Below are 19,737 nucleotides of genomic sequence, written 5' to 3' on the forward strand. Positions count from 1 at the left end.
TGTGTGTGTCTGTGTGTGCACACGTGGGAGTGTGAGATTGTGTGTCAGTGTCTCCATGGGTTTATTCTCACTTGAAGGGAGGGCAGCTATGTGCCTGGGAAATGAATGCTCTGGGTTAAACATCAGAGACCACCCCCCAAGTTTTCTCTGGAGGGCCAGGTTGCAAGGGGACCCCCAGGCTTCTGGAGGCTGAAATTGAGGTGGTTGCAGGCTCTGGGTTTATCTGGACCTAGCTGGGTGAGGAGAGTGTGGTGGGCATGGGTTTGGCTTTCAGGCCCTACCCTGTAACTTTCTGCTGTGTGACCTTGGGCCAGTTTCTCTGGTTCCTGTTCTGCATGTGCCAGAGGTGTGTGATGAGTCTGCTCCCTTCTGCAGCCTGGGGCCTTATGGGGGCAGTCAGGGAATTCACAGGCATTTGGGGGTAGTGAGGACACACCAATCGCCGGATATCCTGAGGACTCTTGGTCAAGTCTGTGCCTCATCGGGGTTGGCTCATCTGCTTCTCAAATGTCTATTTATAATTTGTGCCGACTTTCAAACTGAATCAGAGGCTGAACCCCCCACTGGAAGAGCCCACCTAGCTGAATCCGTGGATGGCCACGCCCACTTCAGGGCACATCTTCAAAGGCGCTCCATGCATGGAGCTCCCCCTCTGAGAGTGTGCATCTGCCTCCATCCTTCCCAACACCCCCAACTGCGGCCTGTGTCTGCCCTACACGAAGGGATTCCTGGAAAGGTTTTATGAAAGGGAGACAGTGTGTGTGAGAGTGTGTGCTGGGGCCAGTGTAAGAGAGTGAGAGATGAGAGATGGTTGGGAGGGGCTGAGAGAGGCGGCTGTGGCTGGCAGGACAGCTGAAGCCCCAGGCTCCGCTCAGCTGGCCTGGAGAAATATCTGGGTCCTCAGCTGGGCACGTGGGTACAGGTGTCAGGGCCCTTTGTCTCAGGAACCAAGGAGCCTGCACGGCCCTTTTACTCCATAGTGACACTTCTCTCCCAGTCTATTCTATATAGCAGCCAGGGCAAGATTTTTAGGATTTTTTTTCTTTTTTCAGAGATGGGGTCTGGCTCTGTTACCCAGGATGGAGGACAGTGTCAGGATCACAGCTCACTGCTGCCTCAAACTCCTGGGCTCAAGCGATCATCTTGCTTCAGCCTCCTGAGTATTTGGGACTACAGGCATGTACCACCATGCCTCGCTAATTTTTTTTTTGAGACTGAGTCTTGTTCTTGTCACCCAGGCTGGAGAGCAGTGGTGCGATCTCTGCTCACGGCAACCTCCGCCTCCCAGGTTCAAGCTATTTTCCTACCTCATCCTCCTGAGTAGCTGGGATTACAGGTGCCTGCCACCATGCCCAGCTAATTTTATACTTTTTAGTCTAGACGGGGTTTCATCATGTTGGCCAGGCTGGTCTCAAACTCCTGACCTCAGGTGATCTGCCCACCTTGGCCTCCCAAAGTGCTGGGATTACAGGCATGAGCCACCACGTCTGGGTGCCCAGCTAACTTAAAAAATGCTTTTGCAGAGATGGGGGTCTCACCATCTTGCCCAGGCTGATCTTGAACACCTGGGCACAAGTGATCCTCTTGCTTTGACCTCCCAAAGTGCTGGGACTACAGACGTGAGCCACCGTGCCCGGCTGCGTTTTAGGATTTGAGTCAAACCATGTCCCTGACCACCTCGTTTAAAGTGGCAAGCCTCCCCTGACCTCGTCCTCACTCCTCACCCGCCACCTCTACTTTAATTTGCTCTACAGGAAGATCAGCATCTGATGTACTACATATTTTACTTATTTATCTATCTTCTGACTCCCCCATTAAAATATAAGCTCCAAGAGGACCAGGACTTTGTTTTGTTCGCTGCTGTACCACCAGGGCCTAAACTGCCTGGCACACAGTGGGAGCTTGGGGGTCGCTGCTAAAGAGGAAAGACCACCCCGTCACAGCCTCCTGTGTGTGAGGACCAGTGACCATTCATTCCTTCAGCAAAGCCTCTGGCACTCACTCTATGCCCAGCTCTGGCCTCTACAAATGGGCCCTGCTTTCTAGGGCTCCCAGCCTGGCTGGGGCAGCACAGAGGTGGGCCATGCAGACAGGGTGGGAGTATGAAGGGAAGCACCATTGATTCTGCCGGGGGTTGCCATGGAGGAGTCGGGCCTGACGGAGGCAAAGGCACTCTCTAGGGGGCAACAACTGGTGACAGCCTTTTCTTTTCTTTTCTTTTCTTTTCTTTTCTTTTTGAGGCAGAGTCTCACTCTATCACCAGGCTTGAGTGCAGTGGCGTGATCCTGGTTCACTGCAACTTCTGTTTTCCAGTTTCAAGCATTTCTCCTGCCTCAGTCTCCCGAGTAGCTGGGACTAAAGGCACACACCACCATGTCCAGCTAATTTTTTTTTGGTATTTTTAGTAGAGATGGGTTTCACCATGTTGGCCAGGATGGTCTCGACCTCTTGACCTCGTGATCCACCTGCCTCGGCCTCCCAAAGTACTGGGATTACAGGCGTGAGCCACCATGCCCGGCTGATGATGGCCTTTTCTACCCCCATAAGACCACAGCCGAACTGAGGGCAGGGCTGGCGAATACTCTCCAAAACCCATAGCTGGCGAAGGCACAGAGCTGGACTCAGAGCTGGTGAACTGGACTGAATAATCCTTTCCAGGGGGGTCTGGTTTTAGCAATGATCAGAACCTTGCAAGATAACACTATAGCCCTGATAGTGGAATTGAGGTGCTCTGGGACGCTGAAGGGCTGCCTGTTCTGCCTCTGGGCAAAGCTTGACTGCTCCCTCCCATCCTGAGCCACCAGAGCTTGAAAGACCACAGGGAAGGGTCCAGGCTTACAGTAATGACCAAGCCAACCACAGCACCTCCAGCCCCTCCAGCCCCAGACCCACTCCCACCGCCTCCCACAGCCCTCATCATCTCTCCTTGATGGCGACATTGAGGGTGTTCGCCCGGAAGCCTAACTGCCTGGGTGCTGGGACTTTGTCCAGCTGAGGATAAAAGGGATGGTTGACTGCTCTGTTATTCTGTCTCCAAACAGCAGGAGAGGCAGAAAGGAAGAGTGTGAGGGCGCATGTGCATGAGAGATACACACACATACACACACACACACACACACACACACACACACACACACACAGGGGCGACGGGAGAGCAAGAGATAGATTGAGAGTTAGGGAGACCGAGAGACAGAGGGGCATGGAGAGAGCCAGAGATGGGAAGACAGAGAAACAGCCAAGGAGGAAGGGAGTCAGGCAAGAGAAACAGAAGCTGGAGAGAGGCACTCAAAGAGACAGAGACGGAGGCAGATAGGAGCCTGTGGGGGCAAAGGGTCCCCACCCTCTGCACCCCAGGGTGACTTCTCTTCTCTCCTTCACTCTCCTCTCTGGCTCCATCACTCCTAAGCCCCTCCTCTCCTCCCCACTTGTCTTTTTTTTTTTTTTTTTTTTTTTTGAGACAGAGTCTTGCTCTGTCGCCCAGGCTGGCAACAATGTGCAATGGCAGAATCTTGGCTCACTGCAACCTCCACCTCCTGGGTTCAAGCGATTCTCCTGTCTCAGCCTCCCAAATAGCTGGGATTGCAGGTGCCTGCCACCATGCCTGGCTAATTTTTGTATTTTTAGTAGAGATGGGGTTTCTCCATTTGGTCAGGCTGGTCTTGAACTCCTGACCTCAGGTGATCCACCAGCCTCAGCCTCCCAAAGTACTGAGGTTACAGGCGTGAGCCACTGTGTCTGGCCCCCTGCCTTTTTTTTACCTGATGCTCTCTGGGCCTTTGCTCCTGCTGTCCCCTGGGCTGAGATGCTCTTCCTCCAATACTCGGCCAGGAAGACTTGGATCTGCCTACTGCTGGCCGTCCCTTCCAGGCCTTCACTGTCTCTCTCTTTGTGGAGCCTTCTTTGAGCCTCCTGGTCTGACCCCGGAAAAGGTCATTTCCTCCTTTCTTCCAAGCTTAAACCCGGGGTGTCCAGACGTGGCTGTCTCCCCACAGGGCTGGGGCTCATCTGTTTCTGTACATCTGACACGTGGCACTTAGTAGGCAGTCAATAAGCATCGCTGAGTTACGGCCTGGAGTGTAACTGTTGTCACACCAGCTCTCTTGACCTCGATTTTTTTTTTTTTTTTTTGAGTTGGAGTCTCGCTCCACTGCCGAGGCTGGAGTGCAGTGGTGTGCTCTTGGCTCACTGCAACCTCCGCCTCCTGGGTTCAAGCTACTCTCCCGCCGCAGCCTCCTGAGTAGCTGGGATTATGGCACATGCCGCCACGCCTGGCTAATTTCTGTATTGTTAGTAGAGACCGGATTCTCTGAGCCCCATCAAGGAAGCTCCTCAGGCATCAACTACCTCTTCTGGTTGAGAGTCAGGGACCTCCCACCTGGCAGGAAACTTGAGGTTCCTGGGGTCTGTCCCCAGCTATGCTCCAGGCTTTCATCCTGGGCAGGTACACCTGTCTCTTTCTCAGTCACACACACACACACACACACACACACACACACACGCACACACGCATGCACGCACGCACTCTGGCATAGAATCCCATTTCTGCCGCTCATTAGCTATGTGACTCTGGGCAATTTACTTAATTTCTTCGGATTCTGGTTCTCCCGAATGTAAGTGGAGCTGCGTGATCCCTGTCACCTAGGACTGCTGGGGGTTAAGTGGGCTGATGGAAGAAGCAGGCACCTGCAGCCGGGCCCAGGGGCTCCCTGCTTCTTAGCTAGGTAAGTCTATGGCACCCCCACCCTTCCTGCCCAGATTTCCATGGATGCAGCTGTCTTGGGAGGCTGCCAATGTTCTCCTGGGCCCCTCTGGCTTTGATCTTTTGCTTCTGCTGGCTTAGTGCAGTCGGGGATGGACTGGCTGGCCTGCTCAGGGCTGTTCTTGTTCATGTGAACTCGGCTTCTTTCTCGATATCCAAATCCTGACTACCCCATGTGTCCTGCAGACTTTCCTGGGGACTTGGCAGGGGAGGGATGCTAACACTGCAGCCATGCAAACAATTTCAAATTGAAGTTCTCCCTCCTTCTGGAGGATCCACCCAGGTGCGAACCCTTCCGTGTGTCCCTGGCCTCCTCCATCTTGCAAACTCTTCTCTCCTCTCCCTTCCCTCTCCACTCTGCTCTCTGGACCTTTTAGTTCTTCTACCTTTAGTTGCAGAACAATCCAGCCACTACCCTCCAGACCGGGCTCTGGATCCATCTTGGTCTCTTCAGATCCATCAAGGTGCCCGCAGGTGTTGGGGTTCAGCCTGCCTCGTACATGTATGGGAAGCCTAGTGTCTGGCCCATCCTCCCTCTGGATTTCTTCCAAATTTTCTCCCTGTTTCACCCATGGTCAGCAAGCACTTCCAGACTTTTCCATCTGGTAATGTCCTCCAGCCATGGCACAGCCCTGGTATGCAGTAGGTGGTTAACAGATACTTTTGGAATGTTGAAGCTTGCTTTCTGTCATTGGTTTCCTCCTATCATGGTGGACTGCTCCCAGGCCAGGGACATTTGGGGACCAGTGGTCCTGTATTGGGCTGGTTCTTAGGTGTTCAGGCCATATCACTGGTTGCAGCATGACTGGGATTCTGGGGCCTGAGCAGGACTGGTGAGAGAGGCCCCTCTCCATGTCCCAGAGGAACGTGCTCCACCGTGGGGTGGTGGCCTGCAGGGGGAGGGAAACTCGGGCCAGTTCCCTCCCTCCTTTTGTAGCTGGAGACCCTCTCTCAGTTTGGAATCTTAGAAATCCTGGACTCTTAGAGCTTTTGAGTCTTAGAGCCCAGGATCCTAGTTAAGAGCACAGACCCCCTTGAATTGGAATTCCATCTCTGCCATTTATTAGCTGTGTGACCTTGAGCAAGTTACCTAACCTTTCTGTGCCAATATTTTCTCATCTGTAAAATGGTAGCAATGATTTTACAAGTTTTTTTCTTTTTCTTTTTTTCTTCTTTCTTTCTCTCTCTTTCTTTCCTTCTTTCTCTCTTTCCTTCCTTCTTTCTTTTTTTCCTTTCTTTCTCTCTCTTTTTCTTTCCTTTTCTCTATATTCCCTTCCTTCCTTCCTTCCCTACTTTTCTTTCTTTCTTTCCTTTTTCTTTCTTTGAGATGGAGTCTTGCTCTGTCACCCAGGCTGGAGTCCAGTGGCATGATCTCGGCTCACTGCAACCTCTGCCTCCCAGCTTCAAGCGATTTTCCTGCCTCAGCCTCCTGAGTAGCTGGGGCTACAGGTGCATGCCGCCATGCCTGGCTAGTTTTTGTATTTTTTTGGTAGAGACGGAGAGATAGGGTTTCACCTTGTTGGCCAGGCTGGTCTCGAACTCCTGACTTCAAGTGATTCACCCATCTGGGCCTCCCAAAGTGTGGGGGTTACAGGTGTGAGCCACTGTGCCTGGCCTGATTTTATATAATTATGGTAAGAATTAAGGGGGTTATTTTTGTCAAGTGCTTAGACCAGGGCCTGGCACAGGTAAAGAATCTGTGAGCATTTGAGAAATAAATGAATGTGAATTCTGAGCATCTTGAAATCTTTGTCCCTGTGCTATTAAGATATTTAGGCCTGGAAAGATCTTAACAGGGCAGGCATTCTGCCCCAGCTTCCTCCAGCCCAGCTTGTTTATTTGTCCCCATGAACAGATGATCTCTTTCTATCCAGCCACTACAATTGCAAGAAAGTCCTGGGGGTTGGAGGTGAGCCTGGGCCCAGCAGTCGCTGGAGTAGTGAGGAAGAGCCTAGTTGGGCTTTGTCCCTGGAAGGAGGCAGGTGGTTCTGGGTCTAGGGAGGTGATAGGGAGCCTGCTCCATTTGTCAGGTGGGTGCTCCAGACTCGGGTCCACCTCATCCACCCCCTGGCAGGGGCCTGGCAGCCCTACTCCCAGGACATGGGGGGCCCATGGTGGGCCCTAAGGTTTTAGTTGAAACATAAGCATGGGCCGGGCGTGGTGCCTGTAATCCCAGCACTTTGGGAGGCTGAGGTGGGCAGACTGCTTGAGCCCAGGAGTTTGAGACCAGCTTGGGCAATATGGTGAAACCCTGTCTCTACAAAAAGTGCAAAAAATTAGCTAGGTGTGGTGGCATGTGCCTGTGTTCTCAGCTACTCAGGAGGCTGAGATGGGAGGACCACTGGAGCCCAGGAAGTCGAGGCTGCAGTGAGCTGTGATTGAGCCACTGCACTCCAGCCTGGGTGACAGAGTGAGATCTTGTCTCAACAACAACAACAATAACAAAAGAGGCTGGGTGTGGTGGCTCACGCCTGTAATCCTAGCATTTTGGGAGGCTGAGGTGGCAGGTGGAACACCTGAGGTCAGGAGTTCAAGACCAGCCCGGCCAACATGGCAAAACCTATCTCTACTAAAAATGCAAAAATTAGCCGGGTGTGGTGGTGGGTGCCTGTAATCCCAGCTACTCGGGAGGCTGAGGCAGGAGAATTGCTTGAACCTGGGAGGCAGAAGTTGCAATGAGTGGAGATCATGCCACTGCATTCCAGCCTGGTTGACAGAGCAAAACTCCATCTGAAAAAAAAAAAAAAAAAAAAAAAAAAAGAAATAAAGAAAAAGAAACATAAAGCATTTAGGTTAGATATAAAGCAGGACTTTCTGCCAGTGTAGATGCGTGAAGGGGGCTGAGATGGGAGTGTCAGTCCTGCCAAGATAAGGGAGGGACCCAGATCATGGAGGTGGCAGATTTCTGCTCAAATATAAAAGAGCTTTGAATGATCAGAGATGCCCAGAGAACAGAGGAGCTGCCCCAGAAGGTGGTGAGATCTACGTCACCTCAGGTGTGCAAGCAGGGACAGGGTAGCCACTTCAGGAAGTTATACCCGAAGGGGCCCAGACCTGAGAGTTCACCATCTGGTGGCTTCTCAAGGTCCTGTCCAGCCTTCTGAACTTGGCTTTATGACAATGTCGCCAGAGGAGAATGGGAGAAAATAAGTGATTGTTCGAATATTCCCCATCCTTCCTGCCACCTGATTTCTTCCACCCTCCAGGCCTGGGCTTTCTTTCTTTTTCTTTTTCTTCTTTTCTTTTTTTTTTGAGACAGAGTCTTGCTCTGTTGCCCAGGCTGGAGTGCGGTGACGCAATCTTGGCTCACTGCAACCTCCACCTTCTGGGTTCAAGCGATTCTTCTGCCTCAGCCTCCCAAGTAGCTGGGATTACAGGTGCCTGCCACCACGCCTGGCTAACTTTTATATTATTAGTAGAGACGGGGTTTCACCACATTGGCCAGGCTGGTCTCGAACTCCTGACCTTGTGATCTACCCGCCTCGGCCTCCCAGAGTGCTAGGATTTCAGGTGTGAGCCCCATGTATGGCCAGGCCTGGGGTTTTCTAGCTGTGCATTCGGCTGCCCGGGGCGTGGAGTGCCTGTCATGCTATCTTGTTCTTGCCTCCATGTCTTCTCCCTCCTTGATGCCATTTCCCTATCCACCTTCTCTCTTCTCATCTCAATTCCGTACAAGCTTTCAACGCTTAGTTCAAGTCTCTCGCCTTTGATGAGGCTTTTCCCTGAAGAGTCCTGATCTGAAGCCCACTCTGATCTGCGATAAATCCATCCCACCCGCAGTGCTGTCTGGCTCACTGAATTCACACCTATAAGACACCTCTCAGCCTGTCGTGTGCTTACATGACCTTGCCTTGTAGTCTGCTTATAAAGGCTTGTCTTGCCTCCTTAGATAGATTAAAAGCTAGAAAGGGATGAATATTTGCTGGACACCTCCTATGTGCCAGGCACTGTGCTAAGCCCTTTAAAGATGGTTTGCATCTTGCAAAGTGTGAACCTTTATCCCCATTTCACAGATGAGGCACCTGAGGCTCAGAGATGTTAAGGGGCTTGTCACCACCCTCAGTCAGGAAGCAGCAGAGCTGGGATCAAACCCAAGCAGACCTTTCTCTAAAGCTGTGCTGTCTGCCAGCATGGAGGCAGGGATGCCCAGGGCAGCCCTCAGCATCCCCCTGGTGCCCCTCACCACACATTCTCCAAGGAGATGGAGAGGGCTGCGCTGGGCAGCCCAGCGTGACAACACCTGGGCAGGGGTTGGGAGCACGGGACTGTACTGGGGGCTGTTGCTTCCCAGCAAAGTAACCTTGGCCAGGCAGCTCATCTCTGGCCTCAGTTTCTTCATCAGTAAAATGGGGGCAAAAGGGTGAAACTCCAGGTGGGTTTTTTTTTTTTTTTTTTGAGACGGAGTTTCACTCTTGTTGCCCAGGCTGGAGTACAATGACGTGATCTCGGCTCACCCCAACCTCCGCCTCCTGGGCTCAAGCGATTCTCCTGCCTCAGCCTTCTGAGTAGCTGGAATTACAGGCATGCACCACCATGCCCGGCTAATTTTGTATTTTTAGTAGAGATGGGGTTTCACCATATTGGTCAGGCTGGTCTCGAACTCCTGACCTCAGGTGATCCACCTGCCTCAGCTTCCCAAAGTGCTGGGATTACAGATGTGAGCCACCACACCCAGCCTCCAGGTGATTTAAAGAGGTGCCTAGCACATAGCAGGCACTCACTAAATGCTTTCTGAGTTGTGAGCCAGTGAATAGACCATTTGGCCTGCATTGGGGAGAGTCTTGATGCTTTTAATTTGTTTGGCTGGATGTAAATGAGCAAATAAAAGGTGGTTATAACCTTGAACACTCCCTCTCCCCAACCCACAGCCCTTGGGTGAGAGAGGAAGGGAGACAGGGCTGATGAGCATAGCATGGGGGAACTGGTGGGACAGGGTGCTGGGAAGTGGTGAGGCCGAAGCCTTTAGAGCTGGATAAAGAGGCATCTGTTCCACCTGGGGACCCTCTGGGAAGCCTTCCTGGAGGAGGCGGCCTTTCAGCCAAGCCTAGGAGGTTGGGAAGAAGGAGGGGTGTGAATGAGAAGTGGGGAGGACGCAGCTTGGGCCCTGGAGCAAGCTTTAGAACTGGGTGCTAGCTCAGCTCCACCGTTTAAGAGCTGGGGCCTTAGGTGGGTGACTCCTCATGGGGTAGTGGGGTGAACACCCCCGACCTGGATCTCAGTGAGAAGCCAGGGTGGAACGTGGCAGAACAGACACCTGGGACATGGGAGTTGGCAGTAATGCCTCCCCACCCCTTTTTACGCATGACGCAGCCCCCATGCCAAGAGGTCAGGACCCTCCCCCAGGCACGACCCTTAATTTTAAGGAGCTGGCCGCGGGCTGGGGGTTTCATGCCCCCTGGGGAAGGGTGGGAGCTCACCAGCCACCGCCGTCAGTCTGTCTGTCGCCTCCACGCCTCCCCCCACTCCAGCGTCCCGCGCCTGCAGCTTTCCCCGAAGACATTTGGTGTCAGTATAAGGACGGCTTTTCCTCGCACGCGGCGCGGCTCGGTCTCGCCGCCGCCGCACGTCCCCGCACCGCCAGGCGCTCCGGCTCCTCCGCAGCCCCCGCCGCGCGCAGACCCCGCGCCTCGAGCCCGGGGCCGGAGGCGCGAGCCGAGCCGAGGCGGGCGAGGAACCGGCCCCGGCCCCCCGCTCCCCGCCGCGCGGGTCTCTCCCGGGCACTTGCCCTGCTGCTCGGTCCCCGCAGCACCCGCGTCCCCGCCCCGGCCCGGAGCGCCGCGCTCCCGCCTGCCGCCCGCCGCCCGCCGCCCGCCAGGAGCCTCGCCATCCCTACAGCCCGCCAGCCGCCTCCCGCCATGGCCCGGGCTCCCGGGCCCGCCGCCCCCCGCCCGCCGCCCCCAGTGCCCCGGGGGCTCAGCTGATCCTGAATTGGCGGGGGGTCGGCTGGCGGGGCTGGGGGTCCCTCTCTATCGCCGGCTTCGGATGGGGACGCGTCGTCCCCGCATCTCGAACCTGGACGATCCCCCGCGGCCTGGCCACGTCCATGCCAAGGTAGGTGGGGGGCAGGGTGGGGGGAGGAAGGGAGGGCTCCTCTTCGATGCCAGTTTCTTGGCGCGTTGGCCTCTCTCTTCACTGGGGCATTTATTTATTTATTTCTGGGGACCAATCCCCCCCACTCGCGCGTGCCCGTCAGGTGAGCCCCCCATCCCGCGCCTTTGGGGCCATGCCTTGGGAGGAAGGACAGGAAACTTTGACCGGTCCCCTCTTCAAGGCCACGAAAGTTCTCTCGGTGCCAATACTGAAGCCGGCCGAGCCAGCGCTGCAGAAATTTATTCAACAAGTCAGGCTGCCGGCCGGGGCCCGGGCTGTCCGCGCGTCCTGCTGCCCCTCCTGCCCCTCCGCAGCTTCGGCTGCGGGCAGCTGGGCCAGAGCTGGTGCCGGTGTCCGGCGGGCTGAGCTGGGAGCGCTGGCCCGGGAGCGCTGGCCCGGGAGCGCGGCAGCGGAGGGCGCTGGCTGGGGGAGTCCCGAGCAGGGTTTAACTTTCCTGGAGGCAGGGGTGGCGGAGACCCCCTCCTTGGCCGGCACCCCAGTGGGGCGGAGGCCTCGCTGCATGAAGCCACCAGGGTCGCAGCCGGGACTGTAGGGTTGAAAGGGACCCTCCGGAGGCTGGAGGTGTTATGTAATGAGTGCTCATGTTGATTGGGTGCTAATTGCCTACTGGGTGGTGTTGGGGAGGGCCGTTGGGGACGAGAGGGCTTGGCAGTGGTGAGGAGGCCTCTTTTGGGGGAAGTCAGGGTGGCTGGGGGAGGGGGCTGTGGTGGGCCCAGGCTGAGGCCTCAGTCAGCCCCTTTGCTAGTGTCTTTCTTCCGTGTCAGGACCCTGGGGGCTCCTGAGCTGATGGAAAGATTGGGGTCTGAGAAGACCTCTGCGCTAAATTCCCGTCCTGAGGGTCTGTATCCTGGGTCCAGAGGTGTGTGTGTGTGTGTGTGTGTGTGTGTGTGTGTGAGAGAGAGAGAGAGAGGGGGAGAGAGAGAGAGAGAGAGAGCGCGAGAAGGAGCGAGCACTGGAGTGGGCCTGCATGTCTGGCATGTGTGGTGTACTGGGGTCTGATCTCCATGTGAGGAGAGTCCTCGCTGGAGAGCTCAGATTGGCCCGGGGAAGTGGCCAGTCTATCCTCTGTCTCTCACCACCTGGAGGATTCACCCCACAGAGGCTGGCACAACCTCAGGGCTAGGATGCTGTGTGAACAGGAGCATGGGTCTGTGGCCCGGCCCAAGGGAAGGGTTTGGCCTGAGGTGTGGGCCTGCCTCCCCACGCCCCATCTTCAGGCCCTGCCGGCGCCTGATCACCTCTTATTTCTGAGGCTCCTCTCAGCCCTAAGGACTTCTGGAACTCTTGTCCACCCTTCGGGACAAACTTTCTGTTCAGGATTCAAGATCCAGGCCTGGGCTGGGGACGCCCCAGGAGTCTAGGAACCTCCCGGTTCCCTTCCTGCCTCCACCATCAAAGCAGAGACAGAGGGGGGGGGACATCAGAGGGTGACAGGTCAGGACAGGACAGGGTGACACTGAGCAGGGGCCAGGTCTGGGGCTGCAGTGTGGGGAGGATGAGGAAAAGATAAGGAGTGTGCCTGGAGGCTGCTGAGCTGGCCTGGCACCCACACCCCCAGAGGGTCAAGCCCCACGCCTTGCCCTCCACGCTGTCTTCCTGGCTTCGCAGAGCTGCCGTGCCTGCCCAAGGCTCATGATGGGAGGCTTGGGGAAGGGGCTGCAGGTCTGGCTGGAGGCCCCTTCCCCTTCCTTTTGACTAAGGTTCTCTTCCCGCTTCTTCCCCATTCCTCCCTCCCCACCCTGCATGCCCCTCCCCGCCCCTCAACCCCATTTCAAGCCCTCCCTAGGAAGCTGGGGCTGCGAGGGCATCTCCCAGGCCCACCAGGGGGCGCCAGGCAGTCCTTGGGTCCCTGCGGGTTCCCCTTGACCTTGGGTGGCGAGGTAGGGGTGGAGAGTGCTGCGAGAACCCCCCCTCTCTCACCCTCTCTCTGCGGCAGACATCCTGCCTCTCCTGAGCCCACAGCCTCGCTGGGAGCAGTTTCGAGGACCGCAGCCTCTCTGTGATTCTGGACCCAGGTCCCCTCCCTGAGCCCACCAGGGTCACCACCTCCATCTCCCCTCCCCCAGTCTCCCTCATCACGCCCCCTCTGTGGCCCTCTCTGCTGCCTTCACTCCACACCCCAAGTGTGGCCCTGGGCCTCAGCCTCCAGGAAGGGGCTCTCAGGCCAGTCTGTTTCTGGGCATCACTCTGTCCCTCCCCCACCGTAGCGGGGCTCCTGCCTTCCCTCCTCCATCCCCCACCAGGTCCTAGTGCTTTCCAAGGTAATCAGACAGGCTCCTGTGTGGCTCCTTGATGCGTGGCTGTCTCCGCTTCGGAGGCTGCTTTCTAATCTGTCTGGAAAGAGGGGATGCCGAGCTGCGTGTAGGGGTCTAGAGAGACCCCTCTGGGCTGCAGGGAGTGCAGGGCACCCTCCCCTCCATCCCTTTTCCTCTGTCACCAGCTCTTTCCCTGCTGCTGCTCCTCTTTCTTACCTGTCCTCCAGTCCCCACTTCCCCTTTCCAACCTGCCTCCTGTTCTTTGCTGCAGAACGTTTTCTTCCCATATGTTCCTAGGACATGCCCAGCCTTAATGCCCTCAGTCAACTCTTATGCCCCCCGGAGTCCTGGGTCTGGCCTGGGGACTCAGAGAGCCCAGGGAGCTGTGTATGCCCTGCACACAGTAGGTGTGTGGACTGTGGATCTCTGGGAGTGTCTGAGTGTGTGGGTCTGTGGGTCTCTGGGTCTGTGGGTCCAGGGATCTATGAATCTGTGGGGTATGTGTCTGTGGACCTGTGGATGAGTAGACCCGTGGGTCTGTGGATCCTGACATCCAGGAAGATGTGAGATGAGTCTCTCCCCTCACCGTGGCTGCCAGTCTACAGAGGGAAGAAAACAAATCAGATTTTCTGATTTCCCTTTCTCTCTTATATTTATTCTTCACGTACTGTGTTCCAAGCCCTGTTCTGGTCGCTGGGGACACAGCAGTGAGTGGAAGGGAACAGACAAAGCCTGCCCTCTTGGAGCTGCTGTGCCTGTGCCTGTGGGAGAGGATTTGGGCCTCCCCTGCCAGGTGCTGTGTGGGGACATGGCCATGAGTCCTGGGTTCCACTCGTGCTCTGGGATTGGAGCACCCAGACCGTATTTGATAGGTGAGGGGTGCAGAGGATTTAGCATGGCTTGTCTGGAGACCCTTGCAAAAGAGCTGGGTGCTTTTGGGGCTCCCTGATAGGAGGGGAGAAGGACGTGGTACCTCAAGGGTGGAGGTTCTGTGGATGCTGTGGGCTCTTCAGGGCCAGGTTCAGTGCAGACCTGGCCCTGCCTCCCAGACCTTCTCCCTTCATCTCTGAGGCTCCGCCTCTGCCCACTGCTCCCTTCTCCTGGACGCTGGCCAGAGCGGTCTGGGTAATGGTGCACACAGAGAGCAGCATTAGGGTCTTCCCTCTGCTGCCTGCTGTCCTCCCTGCCCTGTTGAGCAGCGAGGGTTGCATCCAGCCCTCTGTGGTTCTAGGGTCTTAGGCACCTTTTGGAAAGGGCATAAGCTGTGTCCCAGCTAGGGTAGAGATGAGCAAGTCCACAACCACGGCAAGAGGATCAGGTCACTGGCATCACAGGAGCATCCACTTCTTGTAAAACTGGGATAATACCTTCCACCTGAAAGGATTTTGGTGAGGCTCAGACGTGTTTCTGCAGCACCTAGCATGGGGCCTCATACAATGAAGCTCTTTTTCTTTCATGAAATTGCTTTCCAAATCTTTTCCCCCCATTTGCGATCTGGTTTTTGAGGTAGAGAAGGCATCGTCTTCTGCATTTTGGCAAGAGGAAATAAAGCCTGGGGAGACCGTGTGCTGTGGGGAGGGCGGAGCTGGGTCCTTGAGCTCTAGCCCTGGGACTCCTGATCCAGTGCTCTTCCTGCTGGACACCCCTCCTTCCCATCAGGGACCATGTTCACCCTGATTTGCTAGCTGAAGTAAGACCCAAGGCCCTAATTACTGCAGAGTGAGTAAAAACTGATCAGCAGAAGCACCTGCTGGGAGATGTTCAAACACACTGATGGAGGTTCTGACACAGCCATACTTGCTGCACTTGTCATAAGGTCGAGAGCTAGCTGAAAACAAACAAATCGTAATGTCTGGTGACAGATACGTGGGCAGGTACGGGAGGGGAGCAGATGGGCTGCAACCTCCTGTCCACAGTCTGGCCTGGACAACCCTTTAAAATTGGTGACCTCGAGCTGGACTGCCCAGATCCAAATCCCAGCTCTTTCAGTAAGTAGCTCTTGACCTTGGGAAGATCCTTTAACCTTCCAGTGCCTCAGTTTCCTCACCTACAAGGTGGAGAGAGCAAAAGCACTTCTCAAAAGCTTACTCTGTGCCTGGCATATCGTAAGAACTCACAGATAATGTCGCCTTTGATTCTCGTTGGCTGTCATGGGAGGGGTTGCTGACTGAACCCACTCAGTAGGCTGCAGAGCTGGGAGGGCCAGCTGTTCATTTTTGTGACAGGTCTGAGATGACTATCAGATGTGGGCAGGCTCAGCTGACCAGACCAGAGCAAGTTTTGTGTCAGGCCATGCAATTGGGGGGCCGCACTTCAGCCTTTCCTCTTTAGGCTGAGGAGCTCTGGCTCAGCTCAGCTTCTCTGAAGAAGATCTGAGGGCATCAGTGGACCACATGACCCACAGGTGCTGCAGTAGGACTGGGTTGCCAGCTGGGCCCTGATACTCCCAGTCTGCATCAGGAAAGGCCAGAATCAGGCAGGTAACCTGTCTGCTGTGCTCTGGGTGGCTTGATGCAAGTCCGATCCTGCCCAGGGAGAGGAAAGGGGGCAGAGTTGAGTGTGACTGGGGAGGGGTCCCAGGGAGGCATGCGATGTGGAAATTGTCACCCAAGGAATGGTTGAGGGAGCTGGTAACAAGAGGCCTGGGGCAGATGAGGCTCCGGGGTGGGCGGGCTGTTGTCATGCGTCTGCAGGGCTGTCATGCGGAAGAGGGAGCAGATAGAGGGTTCCAGGGGCTCTGGGAGGCTGGCTGGAAGATTCTGGAAGGCAGGCTTCCCACAGTCTCGCAAAGGCTTTTCTGCAGACCACCAGATGCAGGCTCTGCATTGGTTTGTGTGTGTGAGTGGCTGTTGTGTCTGTGTGTGTGATTGTGTGTACGTGTCTGTGTATTCTGTGTGTGCATATGTGCCAGTGTGTGTCTGTGTGAGTGTATTTGATCTGTGAGATTGCGTGCATATGTATGTGTCTGGGTGTGTGATTGTGTGTATGTGTGTCTGTGTGAGTTATGTATGTGTCTGTAAATGGGTGTTTTGTGTGTTTACGTGTCAGTGTGTGTGATTGTGTGTATGTATGTCTGTAAGTATATGTCTTTGTGATTGTATGTTATGTATGTGTGATTGTGTATGTGTGTGTGTATTCTTTGTGTTCATGCATGTCTGTGTGTGTCAGTATGAATGTATGTTATGTGAGTGTATCTCTGTGATTGTGTATATGTATGTGTGTGTATGTCTGCATGTGTGATTGTGTGTATGTGAGTGTGTATATCTGTGTGAGTGGGTGCTGGTGTATCTATGTGCCATGTGTGTGGTTGTGTGTGTGCCTGTGTGAGTGTGTATGTGTGTATGTCTGTGTGTGATTATGTATCTGTGTGTTGTGTGTATGGCTGTGTGTGTAATTGTGTGTCTGAGTGCATGCTGGTGTAACCATGTGCTGTGTGTGATTGTGTGTCTTTTTGTGTCTATGTGTGTTATATGTGTATGTCTGTGTGTGTAATTGTGTGTGTATGTCTGTGTGTGTGATTGTGTGTTTGTGAGTGTGTGTGTCTCTCTGAGTGCGTGTTGGTGTACCCATGTGCTGTGTGTGATTGTGCATCTGTGTGTGTATGCCTGTATGTGCGTGTTATGTGTATATGTCTCTGTGTGTGATTGTGTGTCTGTGTAATTGTGTCTGTGTGTGTAATTGTGTGTCCATGTGTCTGTATGAGTGCATGCTGGTGTACCCATGTGCCGGGTGTGATTATGTCTCTGTGAGTGTGTGTATGTGTGTGTGTATGTGTGTGTGTGATTGTGTCTGGAAGTGTGTTGTATGTCTGTGTATGTGTGATTGTGTTTATGTGTGTGTTGTCTGTGTATGTCTGTGTGTGTATGATTGTGTTTATGTGTGTGTCTGTGTGTGCGTATGCTATGGAGCATGTGATTGTGGGTGTGTGAGTGTGACCATGTGATTTTAGAGCTTGTGAGTGTGTTTGGTGATGGATTAGGTCACCTCCGGGCTCTCATTCTTTTCAGAGATTCCCTGTTTGAAGACCTGGAAACAATTAGAGTCTAAAACCAGACACTGTTTCCGGGACCCCTGGGGTTCAGGAGTCTGGAACTCCATGGCAGAGGATACTAACAAGAATGGGAGACTGTCGGGGGTTTCACCGTGCACCTGCCTAGTGCGCGGTGGTGTTACCCCAGCTCATCTGCACGGCAGCCCTGCCACGGAGCAGTTGTCTTCTCATTTTATAGACAGGGAAGCTGCAGCACCTGCCAGCTGAGTTGTGTGCTATGGTGGATTGGTGTCGGGACCCAAATACAAGTCTCAGCTTCCAGTGCCCATGCTCTGAAACCCACACTATAGATTCAGGATGATTGTAGTTAAAATTTGGGCCTACAAGGTTCTGGGTGATTCTAAGATATTCTGAAATTCCTGGATTCTAGTATTTCCTGAACAAATTTGTTGCTTGTTCTTCTAGCAGTGATATTAGCTGGTGCGTGGTTGTTGACAAAGGGATAAATAAGTTGCCTCCCTGTATGAAAACACACATACATACACATGAACACACACGGGGTCAGGGGCCACCAGGCCAGCCTGAGGTTTTCCTCCACCAGGGCTCTGAGCTCTGGAGAGACAGGGCATCCTGACAGTGCACTTCCAGGGCTCTGGAGTGCTGGCTGGAAGATTCTAGGAGGCGGGTTTCCCCACTGCCTTGGGAAGACTTGGACATCTTGGCTGGGTCAGCAGCTGTATCACCACTGCCTGATGACTCAGCTTGGGGAGGGCTGTTTCAGGGCACCATTCCCATCCCAGGTTGGTGCCTGGAATGGTTCAGTGCTTGGGCTTGGTAGTGAGCAGACCTGAGCTGGGAACTGACTCTGCCGGGTACCAGCTGACTGATTAAGGTCATGGCTGTATTTCCCTATTCCCCGTCTCCCTCACCATGAAGTAAGAATGAGAATGGCCTGTATGCCATGGAGTTGTGGTAAAAATTGACCAGATGATGCATAGAGAGCTGTTGGCCATTGCTCGATGGGGTCATGGTGGTGACAGTGGTGATAATAGTGATGGTGGTGGTGATAGTGGAAGTGATGGTGTTGGTGATGGTGATGGTGGTGATGATGATGGTGTTGGTGATGGTGATGATGATGGTGATGATGGTGATGGTGATGATGGTGATGGTGATGATGGTGATGGTGGTGATGATGTTGGTGCTGGTGCTGGTGATGGTGATGGTGATGTTGGTGTTAGTGATGGTGGTGGTGATGGTGATGATCATGGCGGTAGTGAGGGTAATGGCAGTGATGGTGATTATTATGGTGATGGTGGTGGTGGTGATGATGGTTTTGGTGATGGTGATGGTGGTTGGTTGTCATGTTGGTGTTGAGGACAATGGTGGTGATAGTTATGATGGTGTTAATGGCGGTGGTGATGATGTTGGTGTTGGTAGTGGTGGTGGAGGTGGTGATGGTGCTGGTGGTAGTGATGATGATGGTGGTGGTGGTGATGGAGCTGGTGATAATGATGATGGTGATGGTGATGGTGGTAATGATGGTAGTGGTGGTGATGATGGTGCTGGTGTTGGTGATGGTGGAGGTGGTGATAATGGTAGTGGTAGTGATGATGGTGCTGGTGTTGATGATGGTGATGGTGGTAATGATGGTAGTGGTGATGATGGTGCTGGTGTTGGTGATGATGGTGGTGATGGTGGAGGTGGTGATAATGATAATGATGGTGTTGGTGGTGATGATGGTGGTGATGGTGGAGGTGGTGATAATGATAATGATGGTGGTGGTGGTGATGGTGCTGGTGATGGTGGAGGTGGTGATAATGATAATGATGGTGATGGTGATGATGGTGGTGGTGATGATGATGGTGGAGGTGGTGATAATGCTAATGATGGTGATGGTGGTGATGATCGTGATGGTGCTAGTGTTGGTGATTGTGGTGATGGTGATGGCAGAGAATGGGCTGGGGTAGCAGCCCCTGGGGATGACACAGCTGATCCAATGCATGCTCAGCCATCCACCAGAGTACCTCCCCATCTACATTATGTTGTTTCTTCTTCCTTTTTTTTTTGAGAAGGAATCTTCTTCTGTCACCCAGGCTGGAGTGCAGTAGCACTATCGCAGCTCACTGCAACCTCCGCCTCCTGGGTTCAAGCGATTCTACTGTCTCAGCCTCCCAAGTAGCTGGCACTACAGGTGTCGCCATCACGCCCAACTAATTTTTGTGTTTTTAGTAGAGACAGGGTTTTGCCATGTTGGCCAGCATGGTCTCAAACTCCTGACCTCAGATGATCCGCCCACATCAGCCTCCCAAAGTGCTAGGATTACAGGTGTGAGCCACCGCACCCGGCGCATCATGTTGCTTCTTAACAAGAGTCTGTTGAAGCAGGTGGGAGGAAGGCTGAGCTTTACAGAGAGGAAAATTGAGGCTCCAAGAGGCTGACAGAGTCAGAAATGGGGGTCTGTGTTCCAGACACAGCAAGCTTCTGCTCTTATCCCTGCTCCTGGAGGCCAGCACAATTGCTACACTGCTGCTTGGTGGGCCACTCATGGGAAGGAGCATCAGGGTGAGGCCCTGGGAGCACCTAGAAGAAGGGGACTCAGGGGTGTGGAGGCAGCTCAGACT

General features: G+C 54.2%; 1 protein-coding gene across 2 annotated transcripts in view; it reads left to right on the forward strand.

Moving 5' to 3' along the window:
* Positions 1-10,579: 10,579 nt before the first annotated feature.
* The window catches only part of CACNA1I (calcium voltage-gated channel subunit alpha1 I), a 129,042-nt gene continuing 119,884 nt past the window's right edge, over positions 10,580-19,737 (forward strand). Inside the window, exon 1 of one of the 2 annotated variants that reach the window (XM_032267162.1) lies at positions 10,580-10,810. In XM_032267162.1, coding sequence (XP_032123053.1) covers positions 10,742-10,810 — 69 coding nt within the window. In that variant the 5' untranslated portion in view covers positions 10,580-10,741. The remainder of the gene's footprint in view (positions 10,811-19,737) is intronic. The other variant, XM_032267163.1, reaches the window with a different exon arrangement.

The sequence above is a fragment of the Sapajus apella genome, unplaced genomic scaffold (assembly GCF_009761245.1).
Source record: "Sapajus apella isolate SASKATOON/1434 unplaced genomic scaffold, GSC_monkey_1.0 scaffold166, whole genome shotgun sequence".
NCBI classification, from domain to species: domain Eukaryota; kingdom Metazoa; phylum Chordata; class Mammalia; order Primates; family Cebidae; genus Sapajus; species Sapajus apella.